Source organism: Vulpes lagopus, chromosome 10 (assembly GCF_018345385.1).
Source record: "Vulpes lagopus strain Blue_001 chromosome 10, ASM1834538v1, whole genome shotgun sequence".
NCBI lineage: Eukaryota > Metazoa > Chordata > Mammalia > Carnivora > Canidae > Vulpes > Vulpes lagopus.
Window position 1 is genome coordinate 86,349,134 of NC_054833.1, and position 27,452 is coordinate 86,376,585.

Below are 27,452 nucleotides of genomic sequence, written 5' to 3' on the forward strand. Positions count from 1 at the left end.
AGGAAATAGTCATAGATTTTGCTTCGAGGGATCTAGGGTCTGGGAGGGGAGCACAGTTGACAGCTGCTGGCACCCACTGGCAGAAGCACTGGTTCATTACACTATTCCTTCAAATTCTACACGTGTTTGAATATTTTCACCATACAATATTTTGTAAGTAATACAATTTACAAACAAGGCTCAATGCTGGATTTCTCACATCTTTGCCAGACACATAAGCACTTACCAGCATCAGAGGAGCCATCTTTGTCAGTGAGAACCAGGAGATACAACAGGGAACCAGAGCCTGTCCTGCCCGTCTCGTCCAGCCCGATCAGCTGCAAGCGTGGCGTTGTCACGGGTGGGAAGCGATAGAACTGGAAGGTGAAATACACGGTCTTTGGCCACGGTGCTCCCTGGCAGTCCTGGGACACTCTGAATCCAAAAAAAATCCCCAAATTAATCAAGTATCCATAGCAGAGAACCTGGGTTTTCAAGAGCCCAGCACCACAGGCAAGACACTGCCTCATCCACCCACATGAGCAGCTCTACTGGGATCTTGGGGAGCCCGTCAGACAGCAACCCATTTCAGCCCCAGCTGGAGAACCCTGCTCTCAGAGCTACGTGAATACCGAGAATTGGCCAACAACACTGTCCATGTCAATGACAGAAGTTCAGGCAAAGCCAGTTTCACAGCATCTAGAGATAGCTGTGTGAGCACCCTAACCAAATGAAAACAAAAACACATAGCATTCCTTAATCCAGGAAGACCTCAGCATAGAGAGTCCTGCCAACTCAGAGCCATACAGAGGGGTTTCTTCAATGCAAGGAAGTGAAAGCCAGGTAAAGAGTAACATAAATAGAATATTTAAGATCGCACCTGCTAAAGGCAAGAAAATGCAGTACTATCTCGTTGCTTTGTAGACAATCTGATTCTTCCTTTTGGGGGTTGAATTTCACGGGATCTGTAGGATTTACAGCCTCGGCTGGTTGCTTATTGGCATCCAGAATCTCAGGAAAGCCGCAGGCTTGCAGAAGCACCATTGAGGCTCGTGAGAGCTTACTTCCAGAGCTAAAACAGAAAGATCATGGTGGCCGGCCTCCAGGAAAGGGCCGGCAAAGAGGTAGGATCTGCTGACAACCCCTCTCTGGGGAAAGCCTGTTGTTCAGAGTCAGTCTTCCCAGCACAGCATGCCAGGGGCCTCAGGGCTACCTCTCACCTCCTGGTCTGGGCTCCCACAACAATCGGGGCGTGCACCGGCGTAAAAGGCAGCTCCTGCAGCTGTTCAGCAACAGAGGCTCCCAGGACCAAGGACGCCTGGCTCAGCTGGGCCTCCAGGTGAGAGATCCTGCCCTCCGAGGGGGGTTCCTGCTGAGCAAAATGTGGCCCCAAGTGAGGCCAACAAGGATCCCAGCCTGTAACAACTGAGGAGGCTGAGATGGGGGGGGTGTTCATTGATGAGCCACCTGTCGGACTGCTAGCTTCAGCAAAGGAAAATACAGGACGCCCAAGTGCCTCTTACACTTTAGGCAAACAATGAATAATTATGGTATAATGTAAGTATGTCTCATGAAATATCTGGAACTTATACTAAAAAGTCACCACTTATCTGAAATTCTAATTTATCTGGGCCATTTTGTATTTTAGGTGAGTCAAAAAGCAATGAGGGAGGTATCATCAATTTTATGAACTGGCACCATTAAGAGATCTGCTGTCTGAGAAGGTCAATTAACATAAAAACCACATTGATAGACCAGAAAAATGAACCCTCCTTCAACACTGCAAGACAGACCACTACTCAGCTCCCAGCTGTATAGACGTTTCTCTGATCCCATCACCTGAATATTCTAGTCATTCCTTTGTATTCCACCTTCCAGGTCCCTCCAGAGCAGAAGACGTGTCTAAATGAAGAGACTGTTTGGGAATCAGAATGCTCTCTTTCACACCAGCTCACCTAGCTTTCTGTTTCAGTTCAAAAGGAATACCACAAAACCAGCGATAACTCCGACATGTCTCAGCTGCCTATAATAAGAAATGCAGGCTTTTCATAAATACATGAGCCCTAGACATGTTCTAGAATAAGGCTTCTCACAGTACTGTTTTCAAGTAAATAATTTAATGGCGCTATTTTTCCTCAATAGACTTCCAGTACAGGACTGAAGATACAGTTTGCAGGTGAGCCAGCCAACTTTTGAAACCAAACTCTATGTGAATTCCCCAAGGTCAGTGGAAACACAGGCCTGTTTTCCCCACTAGATGCATCCAAATCCAGGACGGTTCACTACTTCTCCTTCAGCTGCTGCCAACGAGGAGAGTGTCCTGGAGCGCTGGAGGCTTGGATCAGCCTCTATCTGGAACTCTAACAAAACTTTCCTTCCCCCTTCATGTACAGAGATCTGAGGGGGGGTCTAACTTTGTCTTGTCAGGCAGAGCAAAAGCCTAAGTAAGCCTCATAGCAGGGAGAGCTCCCACACCAAATTCCCAGGTCTGGAGGACAGAAAGGTGGCAAGTACCTGGGGCATGGAAGTAAGCCATGCCCACCCACTCCCCCTGCCACCCTGTCCCTACACCCATGTCACAGAGAACCCACGAAGGTCTCAGCCACCTCCCCAAGGACCAGCACAGCTCACAAAGTCAAAGACTCCAGCAGATGTCAGGAGTTCAGAGCCATTCCCTGGAAGGAGGAAGGGTGGCCATGCTTACCTCCTGGGCCGGCGGCGGGGGCTTAGAGCTGTCGGGTTGCCGTGGAAGGGGTGTGGCTGAGCGGGAGCGGATGGCAGGCTGTGGGGAAGCTGCCAGCTGGGAAAGGGACAACTAGGGGGGAGGAAGAGTGGGTGAGAGGTGGAACACAGCCCCCCTACATCCCAGCGCCCCCCCACACACACACATACACTCACACTGGCATAAACCCAGGAGACATAGCACAGAAGGCAGTGAGGTCTGCAACCGCTTGCTGGGTGGCCGCTTCTCGTTCCTTTACTAGTTACTAAGAGGCAAGAATGTGGCCCCTACCACATGGTAACACTGGCATAAAAACAATAGTAACAAGAAACAGCAGGTGGAAAAGAGGAAGGGCCGAGGAAGACAGGTTCTCTGCCACTTATGGGCTGTGGGGGCAGCTGGTCTTTGAACTTCTCTGGATTTCACATCCAGCCAGGGACTGAACAGGTGCAAGGTCCCTTCCAGGTCTCACCACCGCTGTGCCTGGGACACAATCCCGTCACTGAGGCAGTGACTGGAATGGGAGCCGACACGAGCTCTAGAGACAGGTGCTGAGACTGAATCCCCACACCACTATTACTGTGTGACTGAGGGCAGGCCATCAAGTCCTTTCTTTACCTCTGTCTCCTCATCTGCAAAATGGGGGTGAAAATAGTACCTAAATCACAGGACTATCACGGGAATTAAATGAGAAGTCGTGGAAAGGGCTTGGCCAGAACCTGGTGCATGTAAGCCTCCTGTCACGTCGCAGATGTCTGGAAAGTGAATGCAGCTTAAGGAGGGCCTACGCTCCATGGAAGACCTGCCTCTCAAATCTTGGACTCACTTTATGACATACACAGTTAGCTGGCCCAGCACAGTACTGGGACAGAGGAACCCAACACGAGACAGATCAAAGGAGTGGCTGGGGTAGGCATGTGGCAATGGGGGACCCCACCCAGCAGCAGCCCCAAGGGCAGAGAAGAGCTGTGGGGTCTGTTCAGCTCCCTTCAGACCCACAAGCTGTCTTGAGACTTTCCTGCCTCAGGAAGTGGGCAGCACTGTTCTGTGGCCCTGAACACTTAGGGTGACATGGAAACTGCTGTAACGGGCCAGTAGGGAAGCCTGGGAGGCTGTCTCCAGACATGTGTCTTCAGGCAAATAAAACGTTCACTTCTGAGCGAGTTTCCAAGCTGCTTGGTACACGTTAAACCCACTTCCTTGAGACAGACTTTGATAGTGAATTATTCGACTTTTCTAGATAAGTCATTTTCCAGGGTGATGCTGGCAAAGTCATCAGGAAGACAAGCCAACTCTGACCCTGAACAAGGTGATGCCAGAACCACTGGCAAGCACCATGACAAGCTTGGGGTTACAAAGGGGTGGACTCAATGGCCAGCCAACAACCAGCACCTCTCTTCCTATGCAGGAGACCCTTGCACACAGAACTATCCACTGTCTGACAGGCGGTGGCCCATCTTTACCAGCACCAGCTGCTCAGCCTATGGGCCTGGCTTTGGCCCCACTGCCCGGGGCACTGGTCAGTGCCAGGCACCCTCTTCTGGTAGAGACAAGACAGGAGGAAATGAAGACCACAGGGCAGCCCGGGTGGCTCAGCGGTTTAGCGCCGCCTTCAGTCCAGGGCGTGATCCTGGAGACCTGGGATCGAGTCCCACGTCCGGCTCCCTGCATGGAGCCTGCTTCTCCCTCTGCCTGTCTCTCTTTCTCTCTCTCTCTCTGTTTCTCATGAATAAATAAAATCTTTTAAAAAACTTTAAAAACCCAACTTAAAAAAAAAAAAAGAAAAGAAAATGAAGACCACACTGTGGCACCTCAGAAAAAAACAAAGGCTACTCAGCCCTGAAAGATTCTCAGCTATCAGACATAACTGCCAGAGAGAGCACATCATTTTTTAAAAGTACTGAATGTGTCCCAGCAAAGCAAAAGAGACACCACTGTTCTTAATGATGCAGAGAACGTTCTGCCCCTGGGGCCTTTAATTAATGGATTTTGGAATTCTGAAACAGGCCTCTCAGCCCAGACTTACCCCTGGTCCCACCGGTGAGTCCTGGAGGGCAGCGAGCCCCTGGGGCGGCAGTGCTGGCAGGTCTGGAGGGAAAGCAGACAGAGGTGGGGAGGGGCACTCAGGAGCCTTGGGAGGCCTGACTCAGGGCCTGACCCGTCTGCCCCCAGCTGTGACTGGTGTTCCCGCTGGCGTTGGGCAGACCAATCACTCTGCAGTAAGGTCCAGAGCCGCTCCCCCAGGTCACAGCCTCAGAGGACGGAGCTGAGCTCGGGCTGCTGTCACTCCAGTTCCCCTACCCCTGGCCACCCGACCTGGCCTCATACTTTCTGACTGTGTGGTGTCACCAAGAATGGGCTTCATGACCCATGAAGTCCTCACACACCCATCTTGTGCCTTTCCATCTTCCCATCTGCTCATACTCCCAACTCTGGAGAGCTAGGGCCCTGGGTCAGCTGGCCTGGCACCCCCACTCCTCTGACTAGGGTGGACTTGCTGTTGTGCTAAGTAAGCAACTTTGAAGCAGATGCACATGCCGCACCCTGCTGTTCCTGCCTCCACCCCCGCAGATGCCCAGTGCACACAACCTGTCCTGAGTCCAGCGCACTCTAGATGTGGGCATGCTGGGCCCAGGAGGGGCCGGCGGCCATGCATGTCCTTGACCTTGGTGATGCCAAGGCTGGCTCCTGCAGGCTCCAAGGTGCCATCCTCCTGCCAAGTCCAGGGGCCAGCCCCATCCTCACAAGCCAAGTCAGAGCGCTTCCCAGAAACTTAGAAACACTCTGGCCTGCAAGCCTTCACCCCCGAAACCAGCTCACAGCAGATCGTGGATCCAGCTGTGCTCCCAAGAAAGGTGTCATCTCACCAGAAACAAAGTGTGGAGGAGGATTCCAGCAGCCAAGAACCTCTCCCTCCCCTTGAGAGTGCTAGCGGCAGCTCACTGCCCATCCCAAGGTGGGAAGCATTACAGAGCCACTGAGTCCTCCGTATCCCACCCTGATACCGGGACTCTGGAAAACCCCACAGGCTGACTCTGGTCACAAGGATGAAACTGCAGGAAATGGGAAGGGACCAGACCAGTGGCTCCCCCACCACCAGGGCTAATGCTGTGTGGACAGGTCCCCACTGACTGCCTGAGACAAAGGAGCAGCTCACATTTCTGCTCCAGAAAGATTCACCACCTGTCTGAAGACACTCTGTTACTCCCCCATCAGCCTCAACTCGCTGAAAATCACAGTCAACAGAAGCTCAATTGTCCAAGCCTCCTTCCTGTCAATCCAGCTTCTAGAAGCCCAAACTGCCTCCACTGACACCTGGGCTATCTGTGTCCCACAGGGTCACATAAAGACCTGTGACCAGGTGATTTCTCTGCCGGGAGGGCACACCTGCAGCATCACACAGATGGGAAATCACACACATCACACACATGGCCCAGAAAGCACTTTGGTGAGGGGACCAGACAGGATCACAGAGGATATAAAGACAAGTGCACAGGTGAACAGAAGGCCAGGCAGCGGTCTTCCTGGAGAAAGCCCCCAGGCTGGAGGGCACAGAAGTCCCCCCAGAAGCACTGGGGAGCCCACAGTGCAACTTCCTCCCTGTCCATCATCACCAACCATGGGCCAGACCTGAGTAGCATGGAGCACTGAAGCCCTTTGTCCCAAATGCCAGCTATCTCCCTAGGAGTGCTTCTCTGAAACATGGCTGTGCATTCTGGGGAGAAACTGAGGCAGGCCTGAGGAAGGGTGCTCACAAGTCCGCCTAGGTCTAGCTGCAGGTCAGGCCTTCACTGGCAGAAGCCTCATCCCAGGAGCAAGAGGTCTGGCGATCTTAGAGGATGGGGGAACAGCTGCCCCAAAAGGCAGAGGGAAGAAGGGCTCATCGTTGCTCAAGACAGAGTCACTGTGATTTAAAGAAAGATGGGGAAAAATAAGTGTCCCACTGGGCCCTGAAAATAAGGCTTTAATCACTATTTAAAGGTTCTTTAGACACTAAGAATTCATACAGCAAATCCACCTGAAGACCTCATTTCTAACTATTTGGGGGTAAAAACCCATACTCCCTAAGACACTGATCACAGGAAATGAGGGACATAAACAAAATCTGTGTAGAGATAAAGGGACAGGCAGCTCAGTGACGGGGTGGCCATGGGCCTCACCGCAGAAGTTGCTCAGAGTGAAGATGGCTGAGGCCCTCCAGCACACAGAATGCCGGGTGGCCCAGGGCACTAGGGGGCTGTAGCTGGAGAGGGGCTGGACTTGCACACAGAAGAGCCCAGGCCTGCCCGCAGCATCCACACCTGCAGCTGCACCAGCCCCACCACACCAGCCACCTGTTGCTCGGGCAGGCAGGGCAGGCAGGGACAGTGAGGAACATGTGTCCCAAGCACACCTGCATGTCCCAAGGTCCCATCGCTGCCCACACCAGCTGCTTCCAGAATACTGTGAAGTTAGGCCCAGACCAATATGCACTCTGGCACCTGGGAAGTGGCATTGCCCTCTGGACCTGGGGGGTGCATGGGGCTCTTTGGGGCAAGGGATGCATGCACCTAATAAAGCTGGTGCTGTACTCAGATGTTTACTAAGCAGAGGACACAGGAGAGGATGCATGTCCCAGGTGCTGATAAGGGAGCATCACTACAAAGGTGTCATGGTTCTGTCCATGCTGCTGCTGGCAGTTCTATAAAACCCAGACATAGGGCAGCCCCTGTGGTGCAACAGTTTAGTGCCACCTGCAGCCTGGGGTGTGATCCTGGAGACCCAGGATCAAGTCCCACATTGGGCTCCCTGCATGGAGCCTGCTTCTCCCTCTGCCTGTGTCTCTGCCTCTCTCTCTCTCTCTCTCTCTCTCTTTCTTTCTCTCTGAATGAATGAATGAATGAATGAATAAATAAATCTTTAAAAATAAAAAAAATAAAATAAAACCCAGACATGCAAGGTGCCCTGCCTCGGCGAACTAGGCCCCAGAGGAGTGGGGAGTCCCATGGGGCATCCAAAGCCTAAGGCTGGCTGAAGCAGTGACTCGTCCCCATCAAGGCCTCTGCTCTGAGCCACTCACTAACATCCTACAGCAGAGCACACACACCCTGGGATCCCTTTAAATCTGCCCATTCACATGGCTCCAGCTGGGTGGTTCAAACTCCCGGTCCTGCATGACTGCCTGGGTGACACGACTGCCCCGGGGGCAGGGAGCCTTCCATTGGAGAGAACATCCCCGCAGCATCGACACACAGAAGGTCACAACCATGCCAAGAACCTGACTCAGGATATTCCGGGAAAGGCCATGGTGACATATTTCCCTCGACCCGGCTATTTGTCAAATCTACTGAAGCAAACATACCAACATTCTGACACCACCAGAACACTGAAGAGCAAAATATGGGTCAGGGAAATTCTGAGTTTCCAAAAACCAAGACCGAGTGCCCTCTAGTGGCTCTGTGCACTGCTTCCTGGAGGGTGAGGAGTGGGCCTCTGCTCCCTCGTAATTCTAGAGAGGACACAAAGATCATTCATGACAGAGAGCCGAAGTCCCTCACTTAACATGACAGCCTCATGTCATCAAGATTTCCAACAGAACCGACTAAGTTGGTAAATATCAAAGGAGAAAAAGTTTCCATCACCAATTAAACACAAATGAACCTGGGATGAAGGCAATCACATCAATGTAACACAAATGCAGCAATAAAATCCAAATTAAATAAAGCAAATGCAATCAGGATGGGTCGGTGCAGACCTGCTGGCCCCACATGGCAGTGGAGAATGGAGGACGTCGGTACTAGATCCCGATCCCTCCAGCAACCTGCCAATGGGTGGAATGGCAAGTCTCTTTGCAAAGAACTCAAGCTCTGCACAGGGGAGACACACCCTCCCCCCAACCATCCAGGGAGACACCTGTCCCGCTGGCCAATGGATGGATCTGGAGCCCAAAGCGAGCTGTCTTTGTGGGGAGGGGTCCCCTTCCCCCTGAACCTCCACAACATGCCCTGGAGCCTAAGAATGTCTGGCCTCCCATGGGTGCTGCTCTGTGCCCAGCTGCCCATGTGGAGCTGGAGGTGGCCAGCTTCCAGGGGACAGGCCAGCTCTCCCTGGTCTGCATCCCGATCGTACAGCACAGGAGGGGCATGAAGTGTTGGTATCTGCCTGTTTGAGCATCTCAAGATGCACGAGCAGCTGCCAAGCTGGGGTGCCACCACACACAGAAGCAGCAGAGTGCAAGGGATGACCTTGGACTTGGAGTCACAAGGTCAGGCCCTCAATCCACGGCTGACACATCTGCTAGCTCCATGCCCTGACTCCACACTCTCTCCAGAGAGCAGCAGCAATGGCTGCCAGTTGGAGAAGCACCCTCCCAGCTCTTAACCACACGGGGAATGGTGGGGGACACAGCAGAGTGAAGGGGCTCCATCTCAAGACGTTCATGGAACACCTGAACTGGACTTCTCTCTGCTGGGCTTCCTAAGCCCCAGGGTGACCTCAGAGCTCCTGGGGTCGCTATGGGGAGAAACCTTTCCTGGAAGGAAGCTAACAATGGGAGAGCTGGACGGTAAGGGGACCGGGTGTGGAAGGCAGACAGAGAGACAGAACCCGAGTGCCAGGACACAGCCAGCCTCACATCAGCTCTGCAAACATGTGCCCAGTGCTTTCCTGGCCCAGGACCCCGGTGGGAAATAGAAAGAGGAGTACACACAGCCCCCATTCGTGAGATGCTCCTAGGACAGTGCTTGGAGTTGGACAAGTGCCCACACCAAAGATCTGCACCTCTTCACCATCAGGGCACAAATTAGGGCACTTGCCACTAGATGGAGCCACCCGGCTCACTCTCAGCCAGGAGCCGGGAGGAGTCCTGTGTGTCACTTCCATGCCACAGCAACTGACTGCGGGGCAGGCACCTCCGACATGTCCCTTTCCTCGTGGTGCTATGGCCAGCAGAACTCAGACTACGCCTGCCATCTGTGATCACGAAAGACAGAGTTGTTACCAACCTGCAGGGGATGTGGAGCAAGAACAGGAAATAAAAGCCTTTTGTTTTAAAGCGGTGAGATCTGGGGATTATGTGTCACCATGGCAAACTGGACTGATTCATTCTGAGGGCAACAGAGGAAGGAGGAGACACACAACAGTATGGAATAAACAACAGGTGTCCCAAGATCAGAGAGTTGTGGAAGAGCACACTATGCCCGGGAGATGCCTGCGCCAGGCTCCAAACATAAGCAGTTTACTCTGGGTATTTCAATGCAAGACTATTTTTTCTAAACTTCTTAATTCAAGGTCAAAGGAAAATAGAAATTGAAACCAATAATTTAGAAAATAAGAACACTGTAGATCAATATGTCAGAAATAGAGTCAAAGAAGTACTTGGAAAGAAACCACAGGACCTGAAATGTTTTATTAAACAGACAAATGGAGGGACAGTGGCTCCATGGTTGAGCTGCCTTTGGCTCAAGTTGGGATCCCAGGGTCCTGGGATTGAGTCCCGCACTGAGCTCTCCACAGGGAGCCTGCTTCTCCCTCTGCCTATCTCTGTCTCTCTCTCTCTCTGTGTCTCTCATGAATAAATAAATAAAATTTTTTTAAAAAGGCAAATGAAAATAAGCTAAGCATTCAACTTCTTTAAAACTTTAAAAAAAGAAGGGATTAATAAAGGCAAAAGCATATAAAATTAAATTACAATTAATTATATTAAAATGAAAGACACAATTAGAAACTTCAAAACAGCACAGGAATTAATGAAGGTATGCAAGAGCCGACTCCCTACAGAAGATAAAAGGTAAACACCTCTGATGAGTCTGCCCAAGAGAAGGAGACACTCACCAGGAGACCAGGAATGGCAAAGGAATCCACGCAGAGATAGAAATTAGGATATTTACATTACATACAAGTTTATCCCAGGATCCATTCATCTATAGACTATATATATCCCCAAAGTTAACCTGAGCTGAGATGGAAAACCTAAATAGAGCCATAACCATAATAGAAACTTGAAGGTAGGGGATCCCTGGGTGGCTCAGCTATTTGGCACCTGCCTTCAGCCCAGGGTGTGATCCTGGAGCCCTGGGATCAAGTCCCACGTCGGGCTCCCTACATGGAGCCTGCTTCTCCCTCTGCCTGTGTCTCTGCCTCTCTCTCTCTCTCTCTCCCTCTCTCTGTCTCTCATGAATAAATTAAAAAAACCTTAAAAAAAAAAAAAAAGAAACTTGAAGGTGGTGAAAACGAGCTAAGGAAACCCCACTGAGCTGGGAGAAGGAGTGGAGGGTCAACAGGTGCCATCCCCCACTGGGTCCCATCTGGGTACCTGCAGGGACCCAGAACCAATGAGAAGCCGCCACATGGAGTTCTCTTTTCCTCACGAACTCCTGTTCAAAACCATGCCTTCCAGTCTCCTCCTTCCCTCTATCCCCTCTATTAGTGGACCCTTGCTCTCAACTGGCCTATGGTTCATCATGGTCTGCACATCTCCTTTTGTAATTCCTCTGCCGTTCTGGAATAAACCGAGTTGCTACTCAATAACTTCGTTGTTTTCAAGGTTGGCATGGTCAGAAAATCCTTCCCAAAGGCACTGAGTTCCTGATGGTTTATAGACAAGTTTTACCAAACCTTCAAGAAACAGGTCTTGCCTTTTGTTGAAATTATTTTAAAGCCCAGAAAAAGAGAGAAAGCATCCTAACTCACTGTGATGATTGATTTTTTTTTAAGATTTTATTTATTTATTCATGAGAGACACAGAGAGAGAGGCAGAGACACAGGCAGAGGGAGAAGCAGGCTCCATGCAGGCAGCCCGACGTGGGACTCGATCCCAGGTCTCCAGGATCAGGCCCTGGGCCGAAGGCGGCACTAAACCACTGATGACTAATTTTATGTGTCAGGTAGACTAGATGAATCACAGGGGCCCAGACAGGTGGCCAACCATCATTCTGAGCGTGTCTGTGGAGATGATTCCAGATGAAATTCCTATTTGAATACTCCCCCTGAGTGACGTGCTCTGCCCCCCCCCACCCTGCCCCCGTGTGGGTGGGCATCATCTCATGTGTTGAGGGCTTGAGGAACACCAGAGGGGAGGAAGGAAGAACTGGGCGTTCCTGCCTATCAATGGGGGACGCACATCTCCTTCCTTCCATGCTCCTGCTCCGCAGGCCTTCAGACCCAGACTGGAATCTGCATGGTGGCTTTCCCCCACTCTCAGGCCTCTGGATTTGGACTAATTACCCCAGCAGCTTTCCTGGGCCTCTTCTCAGCCTCCACTGATGGTGTGAGCCAATTTCTTATAATAAATCTCTTCCTACATGGATGGCCCACTGGTTCTGTTTCTCTAGAGAGCCCTAGCTATGCACTCATTTTGCAAAACGAGCACTCCAAATACCAAAGCCTGATAAAGACATGACAAAAAAGAAAGCTATAGATGAGCGATCTGCAGGTGATGGCCCACTCGTCAAATTCCACCCACAACCTGTGTTTGTGAGTAAGCTTTTATTGTAACACAGCCAAGCTCATTCATATGGTTTCCACTACACAGCACTGGAGATGAGGAGCTACAACAGGGCATCCGGCCCACAAAGCCTAAAATATTTACTATCTGGCCTTAAAGTCGGCTGACCTCTGCCACAGATGCAGTTCAATTATGGAGATGAGACAGAAATCCTGAACACAGGTTAATCAAATCAAGACAGACATGATTATAAAGCTTCCTAAAAGTCATTCCCTCTCTGTTTCTTTTCTTAAATAGACTTTATTTTTAGGGCAGTTTTATATTCATAGCAATATTGAACAGAAAGTACAGAGAATTCCCATGTACTCCCTGCCCCAGATATGCATGGCTTCCCTAGTATCTACATCCCGTACCAAGGTGCTACACTATTCTTTTTGCTACCTAAAATATTTGGTAGTTTTTTATTGTCTCTTTTTAAAATCGATCTTTTAGGTGCCTGGGTGGCTCAGTCAGTTAAGCATCTATCTGCCTTCCACTCAGGTGATGGTCCCAGGGTCCTGGGATCAAATCCCACATCAGGCTCCCTGCTCAGGGGAGAGTGTGCTTCTCCCTCTGCCCGCTGCTCCCCATGCTTGTGGGTGTACATGCTCTCTCTCTCTCTCAAATAAATAAAATCAAAATTAACTAATAAATTAAATTAAAGCATAAGCTCTGTGAGAACAGGAGCCTAAAAAGTACCTGGCACATCACAGAATCCCAGTAAGGATTTGCAGAATGGATGAGGGAGGGAGGAGAGAAAGAGAGCCACTAAGCAAACCCTACCTTAGTAAGTGTTGCCTTAATTTCTGGCTAATGTAAAATGATAGAAACAAACAAAAATAATGGTAGAAACAGAGTTAACACTGAATGTGCGGGGCCCAATGAGGACCCACTTCCCTGGATGGTGTCACGGGCACTGGTTTGTGTCCACTGAAGACTCTGGGGTCAAACTCTCCATGGAGATGTGCCGCATTTGCACCTGCCCTGGGGACCGCCTTGTTTCACTGGGCCAGCGGCTAAAAGGGGAATGAGCAGGTGGCACTGCCCAGCGATGGTGCCAGCCAGAGATGACAGCAGCAGCCGTGAAGCCTGCCCAGTGCCAGGGTGCCAGGCCATCCTGAGCGCATCCACAGATGTTTGCCCACTCAATCCTCCCTACAACCTCTGGTGGACCATGTCTGTGTTTCTTTCCAGTTGTTTCCTTCTTATTGATCTGCAGGAGCTCTTCCTATAATATTGCTTCTTTCTGATATTCTAATTCCTTCAATTAACTTCTCATGGTTGTAGGCACTGTAACTGTCTTTCAATTTAAGGTTTGTCTATCGACTTGTTTGTGGAGTTTTCTCTCTTACAAAAGTTTTATATTTTAACATAATCCTATTTCTTAGTCTTCTTTGTTTATGCATTGTCTAGCTTGTTTAAAAAAGCTTTCCTAGGTGCCTGGGTGGCTCAGTCAGCTGAGTGTCTGACTTTTGGTTTCAACTCAGGTCATGATCTCGGGGTTGAGATCCAGTCCCAAGCAGGACTCAGTGCTCAGTGGGGAGTCTGCTTGTCTCTCTCCCTCTGCCCTCCCTGGATCATGCAAATGTGCTCTTTCATTCTCTCTCTAAAATAAATAAAATCTTTAAAAAGAAGGAAGGAAGGAAGGAAGGAAGGAAGGAAGGAAGGAAGGAAGGAAGGAAGGAAGGAAGGAAGGAAGGAAGAAAAGAAAGCTTTCCTAACCCCAAAGTCACAAAAATATCCTCTAATTTTTTTTCTAAGGCTTTTCAAGTTTTATTCTTTCCTATTCAGTTCTTTGTTGCATCCCATTTTACAGCTGAAAAAATTGAGGAAGAGAGACAGTCAGCAAGGGGTCCGGGGTCATCCAATTAGCACACATGCACCAGTCAATGATACATGCAACTGTTCTCAAAGTTACTGAAAGCCGCCACGTTGTACACTTCCTTCCAGAACTTGTCCTCACTCCTTACGTGGTCTTGAAGATTCACCCCTGAGGACATGTAAAGACCTTCTTGGTTCATTCTGACTGCTATACGGCATCTGATCGTACAAATACACCAGCTCGTTTATCCACCCCCAGGGGGAGGAGTGAGCAGGCCACCATGTACCCAGGAACCAGCTGCTCTCAACAACAGGTGTCTAGAAACAGCACTTCTGAGTTATCAGGGTATGAACTAAATATGAAATTGCTCTTCAAAGCAGCTGTCCATATAGCGTTCCTGCTTGCGTGGTAAGACCCTTCTTCCCCATGAGCATCCTCATGAACCTTGTATATGAGGCAGCTACATTTCTCCAGTTGTGAAGTATGAGATGATTCTTCATTTTATTGTGCATTTCTCTGATCACGACTGATACTGAGCCCTGTCTCATGCTTACGGGCCCCTCTGGCTTCTTCCATAGAAATCCCCTATTCATGTGCTTTGCCCATTTTTCTTTCCTGTTACCGTTATTTCTTATTGATTTGGAACAGCGATTTCTATAGCCTTCCTTCTTTCTAATCTTCTAATTCTAGAGTTTTCTAAAATTTCTAAAGTTTTATTTCATAATCCACCTAAAATTTATTTTTGCACAAGGTATGAAATTAGGATCTAATTTTATATGTTCCTTATGGATAAGCATTCCTGCACTGTTAAGTGACTGGTCCATCCCTATTCCTGGTGGTAAGCAGAACGATGTTTCCTACCCCAGAAATACCCACATCCTAACCCCCAGAGCCTGGCAATGTGATGTTGCACTGCCAGTAATCATGGCTGCTGATCGGAGAGACCATCCTAGATGTTCGGGTGGGCCCAATGCTATCATAGCAGTCATAGCGGTCCTGGTAAGTGCCAGGGAGCCAGGAGCATCAGAGTCAGAGGGAGATTTGGAAACTGCACTGCTGCCTTCAAAGAGGGGAGAAGGAGCCAAAGGCTACTAGAGGCTGGAAAGGCAAGGAGGTGGAGCCTGCCCTGGAGTCTCTGGAAGGAACCAGCCCCACCAAGACCTCTACCTTAGCCTGTGAGACCCCTTTTGGACTTCTGACCTCCAGGACTGTGGGACAGCAAGCTCATGCTTTTTTTTTTTTTTAAATTTTTATTTATTTATGATAGTCACACACAGAGAGAGAGAGAGGCAGAGACACAGGCAGAGGGAGAAGCAGGCTCCATGCACCGGGAGCCTGACGTGGGATTCGATCCTGGGTCTCCAGGATCGTGCCCTGGGCCAAAGGCAGGCGCCAAACCGCTGCGCCACCCAGGGATCCCAAGCTCATGCTATTTTAAGGCATTTTACATTTATGGTAATTTGTTATAACAATAAGAGTAAAGTAATACACTCATCTATAAAGTGTCCAGTCATCACACTCTGTCTTCTTATCTGTCCATTTCTGCCCCGATGCCACACCGTTCTAGTTACTATAACTATAAATCTGCCAATTAGGAAAACTGAAGCCTCTTTTCTACTTCAAAATTGCCTTGGCTATTCTTGACCATGTAATTTTTTAATTTAAAAAAAAAAGAATCTATTTCAAAGTAAAATAAATGCAGTGCACGAGGGACTACACTGCAGCATAGAGCATGAGCCCAACTCAGAAGTCATGAAAACACACAACATAGCTGGTGAATCACAGTAGCACAGAGCAGCCAGGAAAACTTTCAAAACCACTAGACCATCAGGCCCAGGGTGGAGGATCTCAGCAGGCCAGAAATCACCAATATCAGGCAAAGACATCTGCCTCCCACCAACGTGGAATAAGCAAATAGGGACCAGACTGACTGCCCCATGAAACAAATTTTTTTAAAGGGACAAAATATATGAAACAACTGGCCTCAAGACATTAGAATTCAGGCAACAAAGGACAGTGATCCTCAGAGACAGGAAACAAAAGAAGTGGGCCCTGAAACCACCCCAACTCTCAGGAGCTAATGAGTCTATGGGCCACAGTACAGGGAGACGGGGCAGCAGGGGCCCCCAGTGGAGAAAACAGAGCTGAATGTCCAAGAAGACCGAGGAAGCTCCCATTTGCAGGGCCAAGTGCCAGACAAGACAAGGTGCACAGAAAGAGAGCTCTGGTCATTTATAGAGGCTCCCCTTTAGAATTCAGTAGGTGACTGGTCAGGAAAGTACCCAATGCTGGGGCCAGAGCCATTGGAACAGTCCCCAGTGCTTACATGGGGCAGAAATAGACTTACTGCACAGGCCAAACTGGCAAACCTTGTAATTCAGGAGATGTCAGGCAGAGCAAACAAAGGGGTCTTGTCGTGGGGAATAATTAGCCCCGGACTAAAAGCTGGTCTGGTCCCACCTAACAACCCTTAAGGGCAAGAGCCCAAAGGATCAAACTGTTCCCAAAGCTCAAGAGTATTCATCAAATACAAACCTATTTAGCACTCTCAATCAAAGAAAATTCACAATATCTGTAATCCAATAAAAAATACTGACGGCAGATAAACAGGAAAATACAATCCAAATTAGGATAAAATGACTCAATCAAAACTGAGCCAGAATTGGGGCACCTGGTTGGCTCAGTTAAGTGTCTGACTCTTGATTTTGGTTCAGGTCATGATCTCAGGGTCCTGGGATTGAGTCCCAGGGCGGGCTCCCTGCTCAGCGGAGGGTCTGCTTCTCTCTCTCCCTCTGCCCACCCCCTACTTATGGGTGCACTGCACACTCCTATTCTCTCCCTCTCAAATAAATAAATAAAATCTTTTTAAAATAACTTAAAAATAAAATAAAAATAAAAATAAATTAACATAATTCTGGGAAGCAGAGCAAGCAGCAGACTGGGTTTAAAGCCCAGATCTGCTCACAACAGTCAAGGCAATTGGGAAAATGAGACCCAAGCCTCCAGACCGCAGAGCCACAGCGGGTACAGCCGGTGTTCGCCCCAAGCAGCCAAGTGATAAGGCAATTCCATCATTGTTTAGAATTAATTTGATTAGAAGGTCTTCAAACAAACCAGCTGCTTGCTTCCAGCACCACAGTGGCAACATAAACTAACCCTTGAAAACTCCTTTCCAGGAAAAGTCAGTATATCTTCCCCATAAAAGCTACCTGTACAGGCATGTCCTCCAAGGACATGATCTATTCTGGCATTTCCACAGACACAGGTGAACTACACATACTACATTTCACTAGTGTCCTTTTTGAGTAGCTTAATCCAAAAATATTTAATCATAACATTTACCTATTTTTATAATCTGGAATACTATCTTTCATATTTACCTTTCTCAGAGCTTACTATTTGTTGTATTTTTATTTTTATTTTTTTAAAGGTTTTATTTATTTATTTCAGAAAGAGAGAGAGCAAAAGCAGGGTGAGGGGCAGAGGGAGAAGCAGACGCCCCACTGAGCAGGGAGCCCAATGAGGGGGCTCAATCCCAGGACCTGGGATTATGCTCTGAGTCAAAGGCAGGTGCTTAACTGACTGAGCTGCCTAGGTACCCCTTGTTTTATTTTTTAAATGTAACTATGAATATATGTTAAGGAAGAAGAGACGCTAGATTTACAGGAGAGAATGAGTGGGAAATAAATTGTACCCTTTGTTTAGTATTTTTAAGCGATATGTTCTATGCCTTCAATGCATTCGACTTTATTAAGTAAAACTGGAAACACTCTAAACAAACCCTGAGAGAAAATCCATGTCTTCCGCCCACCACTGCAGGGACTCCAGCAGATACCCTGGCAACAGCCTCGGGGCTGTGGTGCTGGACGTTTTCAGGGCTACACTGGTAAGAGTGGTTATTAGCGGACACACTGGTGGTAAACAGCAATCCCAAGAGCAATGTGACGAGCACAATATTCAAAAATTGAAAGATCAAAACAACTAAAACCATCAAATGCACTGCCTTTTTGAGAAGAAGGAAAATACTCAATGATGTGGTTTGTCCCAAAGCTACGGACTGTTTGGTACCTGAATATGTTCAGATACCTCAGAAAACCTTGGAAGATCATGAAGACAGTGGCCAGCATGTCCAGGTCCAGGCCAAAGAAATAAGGGACTGCTTCCACCAACAGTAAAATTGAATTCAACAATACCACCTTCCATTAACTAGATTCTCAACTCAGAAAAAATCAGTCCCAAATGAGTCCCGGACCCACTAGTGCCTCTGCTCCAGCAGCCAGGACCTGCAGCCGAGACCCCAGTAAGTCCTCCCTGGGGACAGAGAAGCACCTATGGGGAAGATGGATAGGATTAAGCTCCCCGCTGTGGGAGCTTACATTAGTTCAGTGCCTACCTTTCTAACTTTCTAAGAGACTAACTTCCTATATCTAGAACATTCTTCCAGCTGGAGCAGTCTCTAGAAGCCTCAGGTGCCTGAGGCTCAGTGCCCTGCCAAGTGAACTTCACCAACACCCCTCTGACATCAGCCCTGCAGGGGCCTGACCCATGGGCTTCTCAGTCACATGCTGGCACAGGGATCTTTAGGGGTCCTTATGGTCCTTAGGGGTTGTGAGGCAGAAGCCAAGAGGCCCTGACCAGCAGGTGCTAGGCCAGTCAGACACAAGGCTGACAGCCACCTTCGCTCCTCCGCCACCTGCACACATGCAGACACATCACTGCCCCCAGGAAGATGTTGCTCTGAGGGTAGCCCTCACTCTCCTCAAAGTCGCCAGCTGAGATCAGACATCCCATTCTTGGAATGCTTCAAGGGAGTAAAAAGCACCTTTTCTAAACAACAAATGTACAGCACGTTAACAACACCACCCAGAGATGGCAGCCCGTGGCTCTCGGTCAAACTCTTACTCTCAACGCTATGTCTCTAGGACTCCCATGCCAAGTGCCCATTAGGTGTCACTGGCAGAGCCTTCCACAAGCCTCTAGTCAGGGGGCTGCAAGACACAGGTGACAACGCACTTGGCCACCCTCTGTCACTGTCCAATTCTACATCCCCGTATTAAGCAAAAGCTCAACCAACTGACTCCAATTAAAGCAATCTGTAGCAATTATCTGATAATTGTTATTGTACTGGACTAACTATTTTTCCTTAAGAACAGATGGAAGTCATGCTATGTGCTCAAAAAGTCAGTTCTCTGCAAACACTTACTTGCAGGAGATGTGGGTGGCTTCCTGGAGGGCTGCCGCTCCACCTCAGGGCTGTGGACCAGCCCCGTGGGTGTGTCCAGGTGTCCCTCAGGGCTCAGCGAGAAGTGGAACTGGACAGTCCCTGACTCCACCTGCTGCACCTACAATCAAAACAAGAACAATGGCAGCTGCCTCCTTTCATCGGTGCCCTTCTATTACAATGCAACTAGCCCCAAAGTCTACATAAAACCAGGGATTCCTGAAGCCCCGGGTTCTCAGATCATAATCAAGTCACTTTCTGAGCAGAAACAATCAGCCGTGGCATTGAAATCCCAGAAGACCACATTAGCACAGAATGGCTCTTACTCAAGGAGAAATTACATTTCCCCAGTTTTGCACGTTTTTAAACAAACCTATGCAAAACTGACCTTTTAAATGTTGGTATATAGTTCTGTTCAACACATGTACCCACTACCAGAGTCGGGGTGCAGCGTGGCTCCATCACCCAAACAATCCCTCGTGTTGCCCCAGTCTGACTCCCCCAACCCCCCGTCTCTGAGCTGCTCCCTGTCATGGCAGCCTCGGCTCTCCAGAATGCCACAGACACGGAACCCAAGGATATATAATTAAGCCTAGCTTCTTACACTCCACATAATGCTGATGAGACTCACCCCAGTAAGTAGTACGTATCAATAGTTGGTTCCTTTTCCTGCTGAGCAGTATTCTATGGTACCATGTGCATGGTTTATTCATCCATTTAAGCATATTTAGGCTCCTTTCAGTTTGGGTGGTTACAAACACCAGGGTACATGTGTCCATGTGAACCTAAGTCTTCATATCTCTAGGAACAGGATTGCTGGGTCACGTGGTACATGTATATTTAATCCTATAGGACACCGTGGTTTACTTCTGGAGTACTCCGCTCCCAATTTATATGCCAATCCTGCAGCAACAGCACCTTACAGTGGTTGTCGCAGCTCTACTCCAAGTGTCAAACTGTGGGGAAGGATTCCTCCAACATCACTGCTATCGTCACAGTTCTTTGGACTCTTCTAATTCCTGAGACTTTCTGTATAAATTTTAGGATCAGTTTCTCTACATGTAGACCAAAAAAAAAAAAAAAATCCCACTGGAATTTTGAATAAAATTACATTATCTGTACATGAATTAGGGGAGAATTTCTATCTTCAACACACTGAATATTCCCATGCATAAAGATGCTGTGTCTCTCCATTTACTTAGGGTCCTCTGTGATCTCACCCAAGAGTAACCACACGAGAACTGTGACATGCAGCAAAGGGAATATGCTACAGTTCACAACAGATAGATCCTGTACACACTGTGTTAGATTTATCTTACTGTGGGAAGTATAAGTAATACTGTTTTTTTTTTTATTTTATTCATCAACTGCCCATTCTTAATATACAGAAAAGATTGATTTTTCTATCTTGATCTCCTGTTGTGTCCTGCAACCTCAATAAAGTCACTAATTCATTCTAGCAGGTTTTTGTAGATCCTTTGGGATTTTCCACACAATCATGCTGCCTGCAAGCAAGTACAGTTCTGTTTCTCCCTTTCCAATCTATGTGTCTTTTATTTTGTCTTCTTGCCTTAACGCCCTGGCTAGGACTTTGAGTATGATGCTGAACACTGAGTGCACATCCCTCACTTATCCCTGATCTTAGGGTGGGTGGCACCCAAACTCTTACCACTCCATAGGCTGCTCACTGATGGGTTTGTGTGGATGCCCCCCGAGCAGGAAGAGGGACTGCTCTTCTACTCTTAGTATGCTCACAGTTTTTATCATAAGTCAGTGTTAAATAAATCTTATCAAATGCCTTTCATGTGTCATACAGTTCATCTCCCTTAGGCTATTAGTATGGTGAATTATATTTATTGATTTCTTGCATTTCTGGGATAAACCCCCACTTGGTCATGGCCTAGTCTTCCTTCCACATTGTTGGGTTGCTAGCATTTTGTTGGTTATTTTGCATCTGTGTCCATGAAGGATACATGTCCATGGTCTTCTTATGCTGTCTCTGGTTTCATTATCAGGGCAGCACAAGCCTCATTACATGAATTAGGAGATGTTCCCATCCTTCTATTTCCTGGGGGAGACCATATTAAACTACTCTTCTTTCTCTTCCTTAAGTCATTCTGTAGAATTCACAGTGAATAGGCCTGGATGTTCTCAACAGTGTTTTAGTCACGAATTCAGTTTCTATAATGGTCATAGGACTACTCAGGTTGTCTACATCATCCTGAGTGAGTTTTGATCATTTCTGATTTAAGATAAACTGATCCATTTCATCAAAATTGCCAAGTTTACAGGCACAGAATTGCTCACAGTGTTCCTTTGCTGTCTGTTTGATGTCTGTGGGGCCAGTAGTACTGGTCCTTCTTCCACTCCTAACATCAGCAGTTTGAGTCCTCCTCTCCTGTTGTCGCTCTTGCTAGACATTTATCAATTTTATTGATCTTTTCAAAGCCTCAGTTTTTGGTTTCATTGATTTCCTCTGTTTTCGTTCTCTATTTGTTCTGTTTCTTCTGCTGGATTTAGGATTATTTTGTTCTTCTTCTCTTTTTTAATTTTATTTATTTATTCATGAGAGACACAAAGAGAGAGAGGCAGAGACACAGGCAGAGGGAGAAGCTGGCTCCATGCGGGCAGCCCGATGTGGGACTTGATCCCAGGACTCCAGGATCATGCCCTGAGCCGAAGGCAGACCCTTAACTGCTGAGCCACCCAGGTGTCCCTGTTCCTCTTTCTCAAGCTCCTAAAAGTAGAAGATATGATTACTGAATGAAGACCATTCTTCTGTTCCAACACAAGCCCTTAATGCTATCAATTTCCCTGGAAGCACATGTCAAGTGCATCCTCCACCTTTTGATGTATTTTCATTTTTGTTCAGTCCAAAACATCCTCTATTTCCTCCTGAGTCTTCCTCTTTGATCAATGGGTTATTTAGTAATGTATTATTTACTTTTCAAATGCCTATACTTTTTAATCTTATCTTTGTTACCGACTTCTGGTTAAATTCTGTTATGACTGAAAAATGTACCCTATATAATTCCAATTCTTTAGAAATCATGAAGATTTGTTTTATGGCCCAGGATGTGGTCTGGCTGAGTGTTCCCTGTGCCCTAGAAAAGACTGTGTGTTCTGCTGCTGTTGGGTGCAGAGTTCTGTAGACGTCATGTTGATCCAGACGGTTCATGATGTCCTTTAGCTGTTTTATGTCCTCGGTGATTTTCTCTATGTTCCCTGGTTTACTTAGAGCAATGTTAAAGTCTCCAACTATAACTATGAGTTTGTCTATTTGTCGTTTCACTTCTAGTAATTAGTTTTTGCTTTATGTATTTTGAAGCTCTGCCTATACTGGATGCACACACCTTTAGGACTGCTATGTCTTCTTGGTTAATTGACTTTTTTATCATATGTCATATCCTTCCTAATTCCTGAAAATTTCCTTTGCTCCAAAGTCCACTCTGTCTGGTGTTGATACAGCCACTCCTGTTTTCTTTTTGTTTTTGTTTTTGTTTTTTTAAAGATTTATTTATTCATGAGAGACACACAGAGAGAGAGAGAGAGAGAGAGAGAGAGGCAGAGACACAGGCAGAGGGAGAAGCAGACTCCATGCAGGAAGCCCGATGCGGGACTCAATCCCGGGGCTCCAGGATCACACCCTGGGTCAAAGGCGGCGCTAAACCGCTGAGCCACCCGGGCTGCCCTCCTATTTTCTTTTGATTGGTGTTTACATTGAATGTTTTGGTGTCTGTTGAGTGTCTTTTCTCTGAAAGTTGAGATTTTCCTGGCTCTTTGCATCTCAATTACGTTTAGATTATATCACAGACATTTTGAATACTATGTTAGGAGACTCTGAGTCTCATTTAAATTCTGTGGAGAATGGTGATATTTTTGTTTCTTCACGAATCAGCTCAATGGGTTCAGGCCACAGTTTCCAACCAGCCTTCTATGCATTGTCAGCCCCTGTGCAATGCTTTTCAGATCCCTCCTGCATGTGATCCACCCAGGGAAACTCTGGAACGGGGTTGGAGGCCTAGCCACAGTCAGTTCTCAGGGTCTTTGGAACTGTAGTTCGGGGTCAGACTCAGGCAGCCTGAGGGTTAACCCAGCATTTCTTAAACAATGTTATGGGATTGCTTTCCGAGCCTCTCCCTCTCCATAGCCTCCCCAAACCTGTCTGGGACTTTACAATCCTCCAGCCAGACCCCACTGTGCTGCACACTTCTGGGAACAAACAGTCCCTGAAGCCAAGACCCCTCAGGGGGAGGACAGAGTAGTTTCTTAAAAGAGCTCAGGAGTGTATCAAACAAGTTCTCATTTATCATTATTGGAAGTCAATATATAATGTCTAAAGTTGATAAACCTAAGAAATAGCAGAAGCATAATATTTGGAAACAAAGTAAATATCATAAGTCAGAGCGAAGAGTTGAAAATGGCTGCCTCTGGAGATAGAAATTTTTTTTAAAAGACAATTATTTGCTCAAAGGAAAAATACAGAAGTTAAGAAAGAAAATATAATCATAATGTACTACTTAGCTTCACAGTAACATCAAAATAATAACAGAAACCCCCAGATTTATGTAGCCAAAAATTATGGGATGTTTCTAATATTTATACTTTTCTCTGATTAGTATCTGCCAATTCCCCTTAACTGTAAGTTCACAGGATTGGGGATCTTTTTCCAAGGGTATAAGTGCTCAGTAAAAGTTCACTGAAGGGGTAAGACACAGAATGACCTGGCGTAGGGGCAGAGACAAGGTGCACCTCACTCAGGGGCATCTCTGCCCCTAAGCCTCCACACTACCTGCCCAGACATGCTGGCGCTACTGTAGAAGACACAATGGGAAGAAGCAGAGGAGGAAGCAGAATTAAGTTTATGGCCAGTTTTATTCATTATTTTAATTAGTTATGTATTTTAGAATAGTGATCCTCGACTAGAGGCGATTTTGCCCTTGGGAGACATTTGGCAACGTCTGCAGACAACTCAGTCTATCATAGTTAGGGGCACGCTACTGGCATCCAGCAGACAGAGGCCAGGGCTGGTAACGAACATCCTCCAATGCACAGGACAACCCCCACAGTAAAGAATTATCTGGCCCAAAATGTCAGCAGTGCTGAGGGTGAGATAACCCAATTAGAAGTGATATTCCTTGTGAAAAATGGCAGAATTTGATATATTTGTGTCCTCAAGATAATCAAGCCTTCCATACTCATCCCCAATGCAGTTTACACACTCAGGGAGAGAAGGAGATGTAGTGGCATGACAAGGCTAAAGTTAAATAGAATAGATATATATTTAAATACATACACATATACATCCATAGAGGGAGAGACAGAGGCAATGGCTCCAGGATCTCTCACGGCAGTTTTATAATAAGGGCTCAGACTAGTCCATGGGGGAAGGCAGCAAAATGTGCTCCCATAATGAGACATCCTTATAAGAAGGGAAGCTGCACAATCAGCTGTTCCTGATCCAGGTCCCCAAAGCATCACCCACATCATAAATAACATTGAAAATAACATTTGTGGCGAGAGTCAGCACACAGATGATACATGGAATACCAGGGATGGTCCTTTCACCTGAGAAAAATGAGACAACTGAGCTGTAGATGGCTCACAGCCACACTGCTGAAACAGCAGAGTGTGGTACAGGAGTTCAACTGGGAGAACCAAGCACCCTTGCGTGACACTGGTGTCAGGATGGGCCAGCCAGAGCAGTGCTTTCCTGCGTGGGGTACCTGCAGCTCCCTGGCAGGAGACCCCTCACTCACACTTCAACTGGCCCTGCCACCCTTTACCTGTCTTCTCCACCGGGGTTTTGGAGATAGCTTCATTCCAAACATGGATTTTAAAAACTCCTGCTGTGGCCTGCCCTCCATGCAAAGCTGGAAGGAGCCAAGGGCCAGTGGGCAAGAGTAACAAGTCACAGAGATGCACCAGGCTCAACACCAATTGCCAGGCACTGACCACAACCCTGGTACCACCAAAGCTCATTCTCCATAGCAAAAGGTTCCAAGAGTCCTTTTTGAAAAGACACATATAGCACAGAAGCAGATGCTGTTTGCACAGTGCATACAAATAAAAGCCACAGGCCCCACAGGCCACCTTGTTGAGACTTCTGTGTGAATGGGGATGTCCTAAGCCCCGAGATAAAACCTGCCTCAGTGAGTTCACAGCCAACTATGACTCAGCAATCATGCTTGTCCTTTAAGGGCACATCCATGACATGAAAAAAATTCTGTTCATCACATATCCACAAACATATCTGTCAACTTCTGGTTTTGAAAATGTGTGGACTTGCTGGAAGCTCACAGGAAAAGATTCATACTTATAAAGTATCTGAACCAACTTACCTCTTCAGAGCTCATGCTGGCAGGGGTTACTTTATAGACCAAACAGTGTGAGGGGTTGGGCCGGATCCCACCCTGCAGAGGTAAGATCACCTTCCCGGAGCCGGATTCCAGCAAGGGGTTCCAAACAGCCCAGCGAACTATGTGCATACACGCCACACTGGACAAAGAGGTGACCGAGGCTGCCTAAGAAGGGAAATGAGGCACATTGGTACATGACTTACCACCAAACCCACCATGACTTACCACCAAACCAACCCTGCAAACGTCACTAGGGAGCAGTGCAGCCAAGCAGGGATCACACAGAAGGAACCAGACCAGGAGGAGGGCAACATGGAAGCTTGGGGCAGGGGGCAGGGAAGCAGCCTCCAACCTAACCAGTACCCTTTCCTATACTGATCTTTCTTCTAGCTCAAGGCAGTAGCAGCTTTTCTTTTAAAGACCAACACCAGGGATCCCTGGGTGGCGCAGCGGTTTAGCGCCTGCCTTTGGCCCAGGGCACGATCCCGGAGACCCGGGATCGAATCCCACGTCGGGCTCCCGGTGCACGGAGCCTGCCTCTCCCTCTGCCTGTGTCTCTGCCTCTCTCTCTCTCTCTCTCTCTCTGTGTGACTATCATAAATAAATAAAAATAAAAATATATATATATTAAAAAAAATAAATAAATAAAAAATAAAATAAAATAAAGACCAACACCATCCTTCTGATCCCTCCTGTTCCCCCAAGGCTGTTGTGCAGATCTATGCATGCTTGTATAAGCAAGATGTATCTTGACTACATCTGCCCACATCCATTAGGAAAATACTAGGAATGACACTTGGTGTTAGTGACAGGAAACTGGAAAATAATGAAGAATGCCCATGGAAGTTCAATTTGGTATTATTTGCACACATTTTCTCCAACCACCTTTTGCTCATAATGAATGGTACATTTCATATACGTGACTCTCCATGGATCTGGGAAGTTGGCCAGGTCCAATTTTCTGCACCGTCCCTTCTTCTGCCTTCTCTATCACTGACCAAGTGAAAGCAATAAGGACACTAAGGAAACCGGTTTCAGGGCTCATCTCAGCAGTTTTAATGGCACCACCTTCATCCATTCACCCAGAAAGAATTAAGAATAAAGTCACACTCCAGGCCTAGAACCCCTGCTCAGCTGGGCAGTGAGACTTGCGATTGCCGCCTTGGGGGAGGCAACATCAGAGACCCCAGCTCTGACTGACAGATGCCGCAGGTTCCTTGGGAGGCAGCACATCAGGAACCCAGGAAGAGGCCATGGGGCACTTGGCAAGAGCCCAGGCAGGTGTTTTCCAGCCTCAGAGCACAGCTGTCCTGACCAGAGTCACATTGAAACTATCCAGCCCAAGGAGGCAGCAGCCACACCTGTTGCCCTGACTCCCACCTCAGTGGTGATGTGGGAGGAGGAAAACCTGAAGGTGTAGGCAGTACCTGGAGCATGCACACAGCATTCCACCTCTTAATGCCCTCTTCACAGGTGGCAGACAGCTGTCTGTGCCCCTCTGGGATGAGGACAGCAAAGGAACTGGGTTACTCCGTGTCGTATCCAGGTGGCTGAGGGACCAAAGCCCTCTGATGCTCTAAACCACCAGCCACATCTGTGAACCCAGACAGCCCTCTCAATGGGGGCCACGGGCTGGGGAGGCTGGGCAGCCTACAAGGAGGGGGCCTCGAGCTCTTAGAAGGGTTGGAAGCCCATACCTCATCTGATGGTAAAGGACATCGTCCCCAAGGAGAAGAGAGCTGTATCGGAAGCCACAGAGTAAGGCAAGACTCCCGCAGAGCTGCTAAGGCTCCCAACAGACCCCGCTCACTTGCTGGGCATGGGTGAGCTGCCGTGCCATTGTGGCATGGACTTGTGGCATGGGCAGGACTGACTGAGCTTGAGTC

General features: G+C 47.9%; 1 protein-coding gene across 8 annotated transcripts in view; it reads right to left on the reverse strand.

The window, feature by feature from the left end:
- The window catches only part of NPHP4 (nephrocystin 4), a 116,751-nt gene that overhangs the window by 37,028 nt on the left and 52,271 nt on the right, over window positions 1–27,452 (reverse strand). For 6 of the 8 annotated variants that reach the window (XM_041772537.1, XM_041772534.1, XM_041772533.1 and 3 more), the window contains 7 exons: window positions 25,549–25,731; window positions 19,190–19,328; window positions 4,728–4,789; window positions 2,684–2,794; window positions 1,200–1,351; window positions 860–1,051; window positions 227–414 (listed from right to left, as the gene is read on the reverse strand). In XM_041772537.1, the coding sequence (XP_041628471.1) occupies window positions 227–414; window positions 860–1,051; window positions 1,200–1,351; window positions 2,684–2,794; window positions 4,728–4,789; window positions 19,190–19,328; window positions 25,549–25,731 (1,027 nt within the window). The remainder of the gene's footprint in view (window positions 1–226; window positions 415–859; window positions 1,052–1,199; window positions 1,352–2,683; window positions 2,795–4,727; window positions 4,790–19,189; window positions 19,329–25,548; window positions 25,732–27,452) is intronic. The other 2 variants (XM_041772535.1, XM_041772532.1) reach the window with 1 other exon arrangement.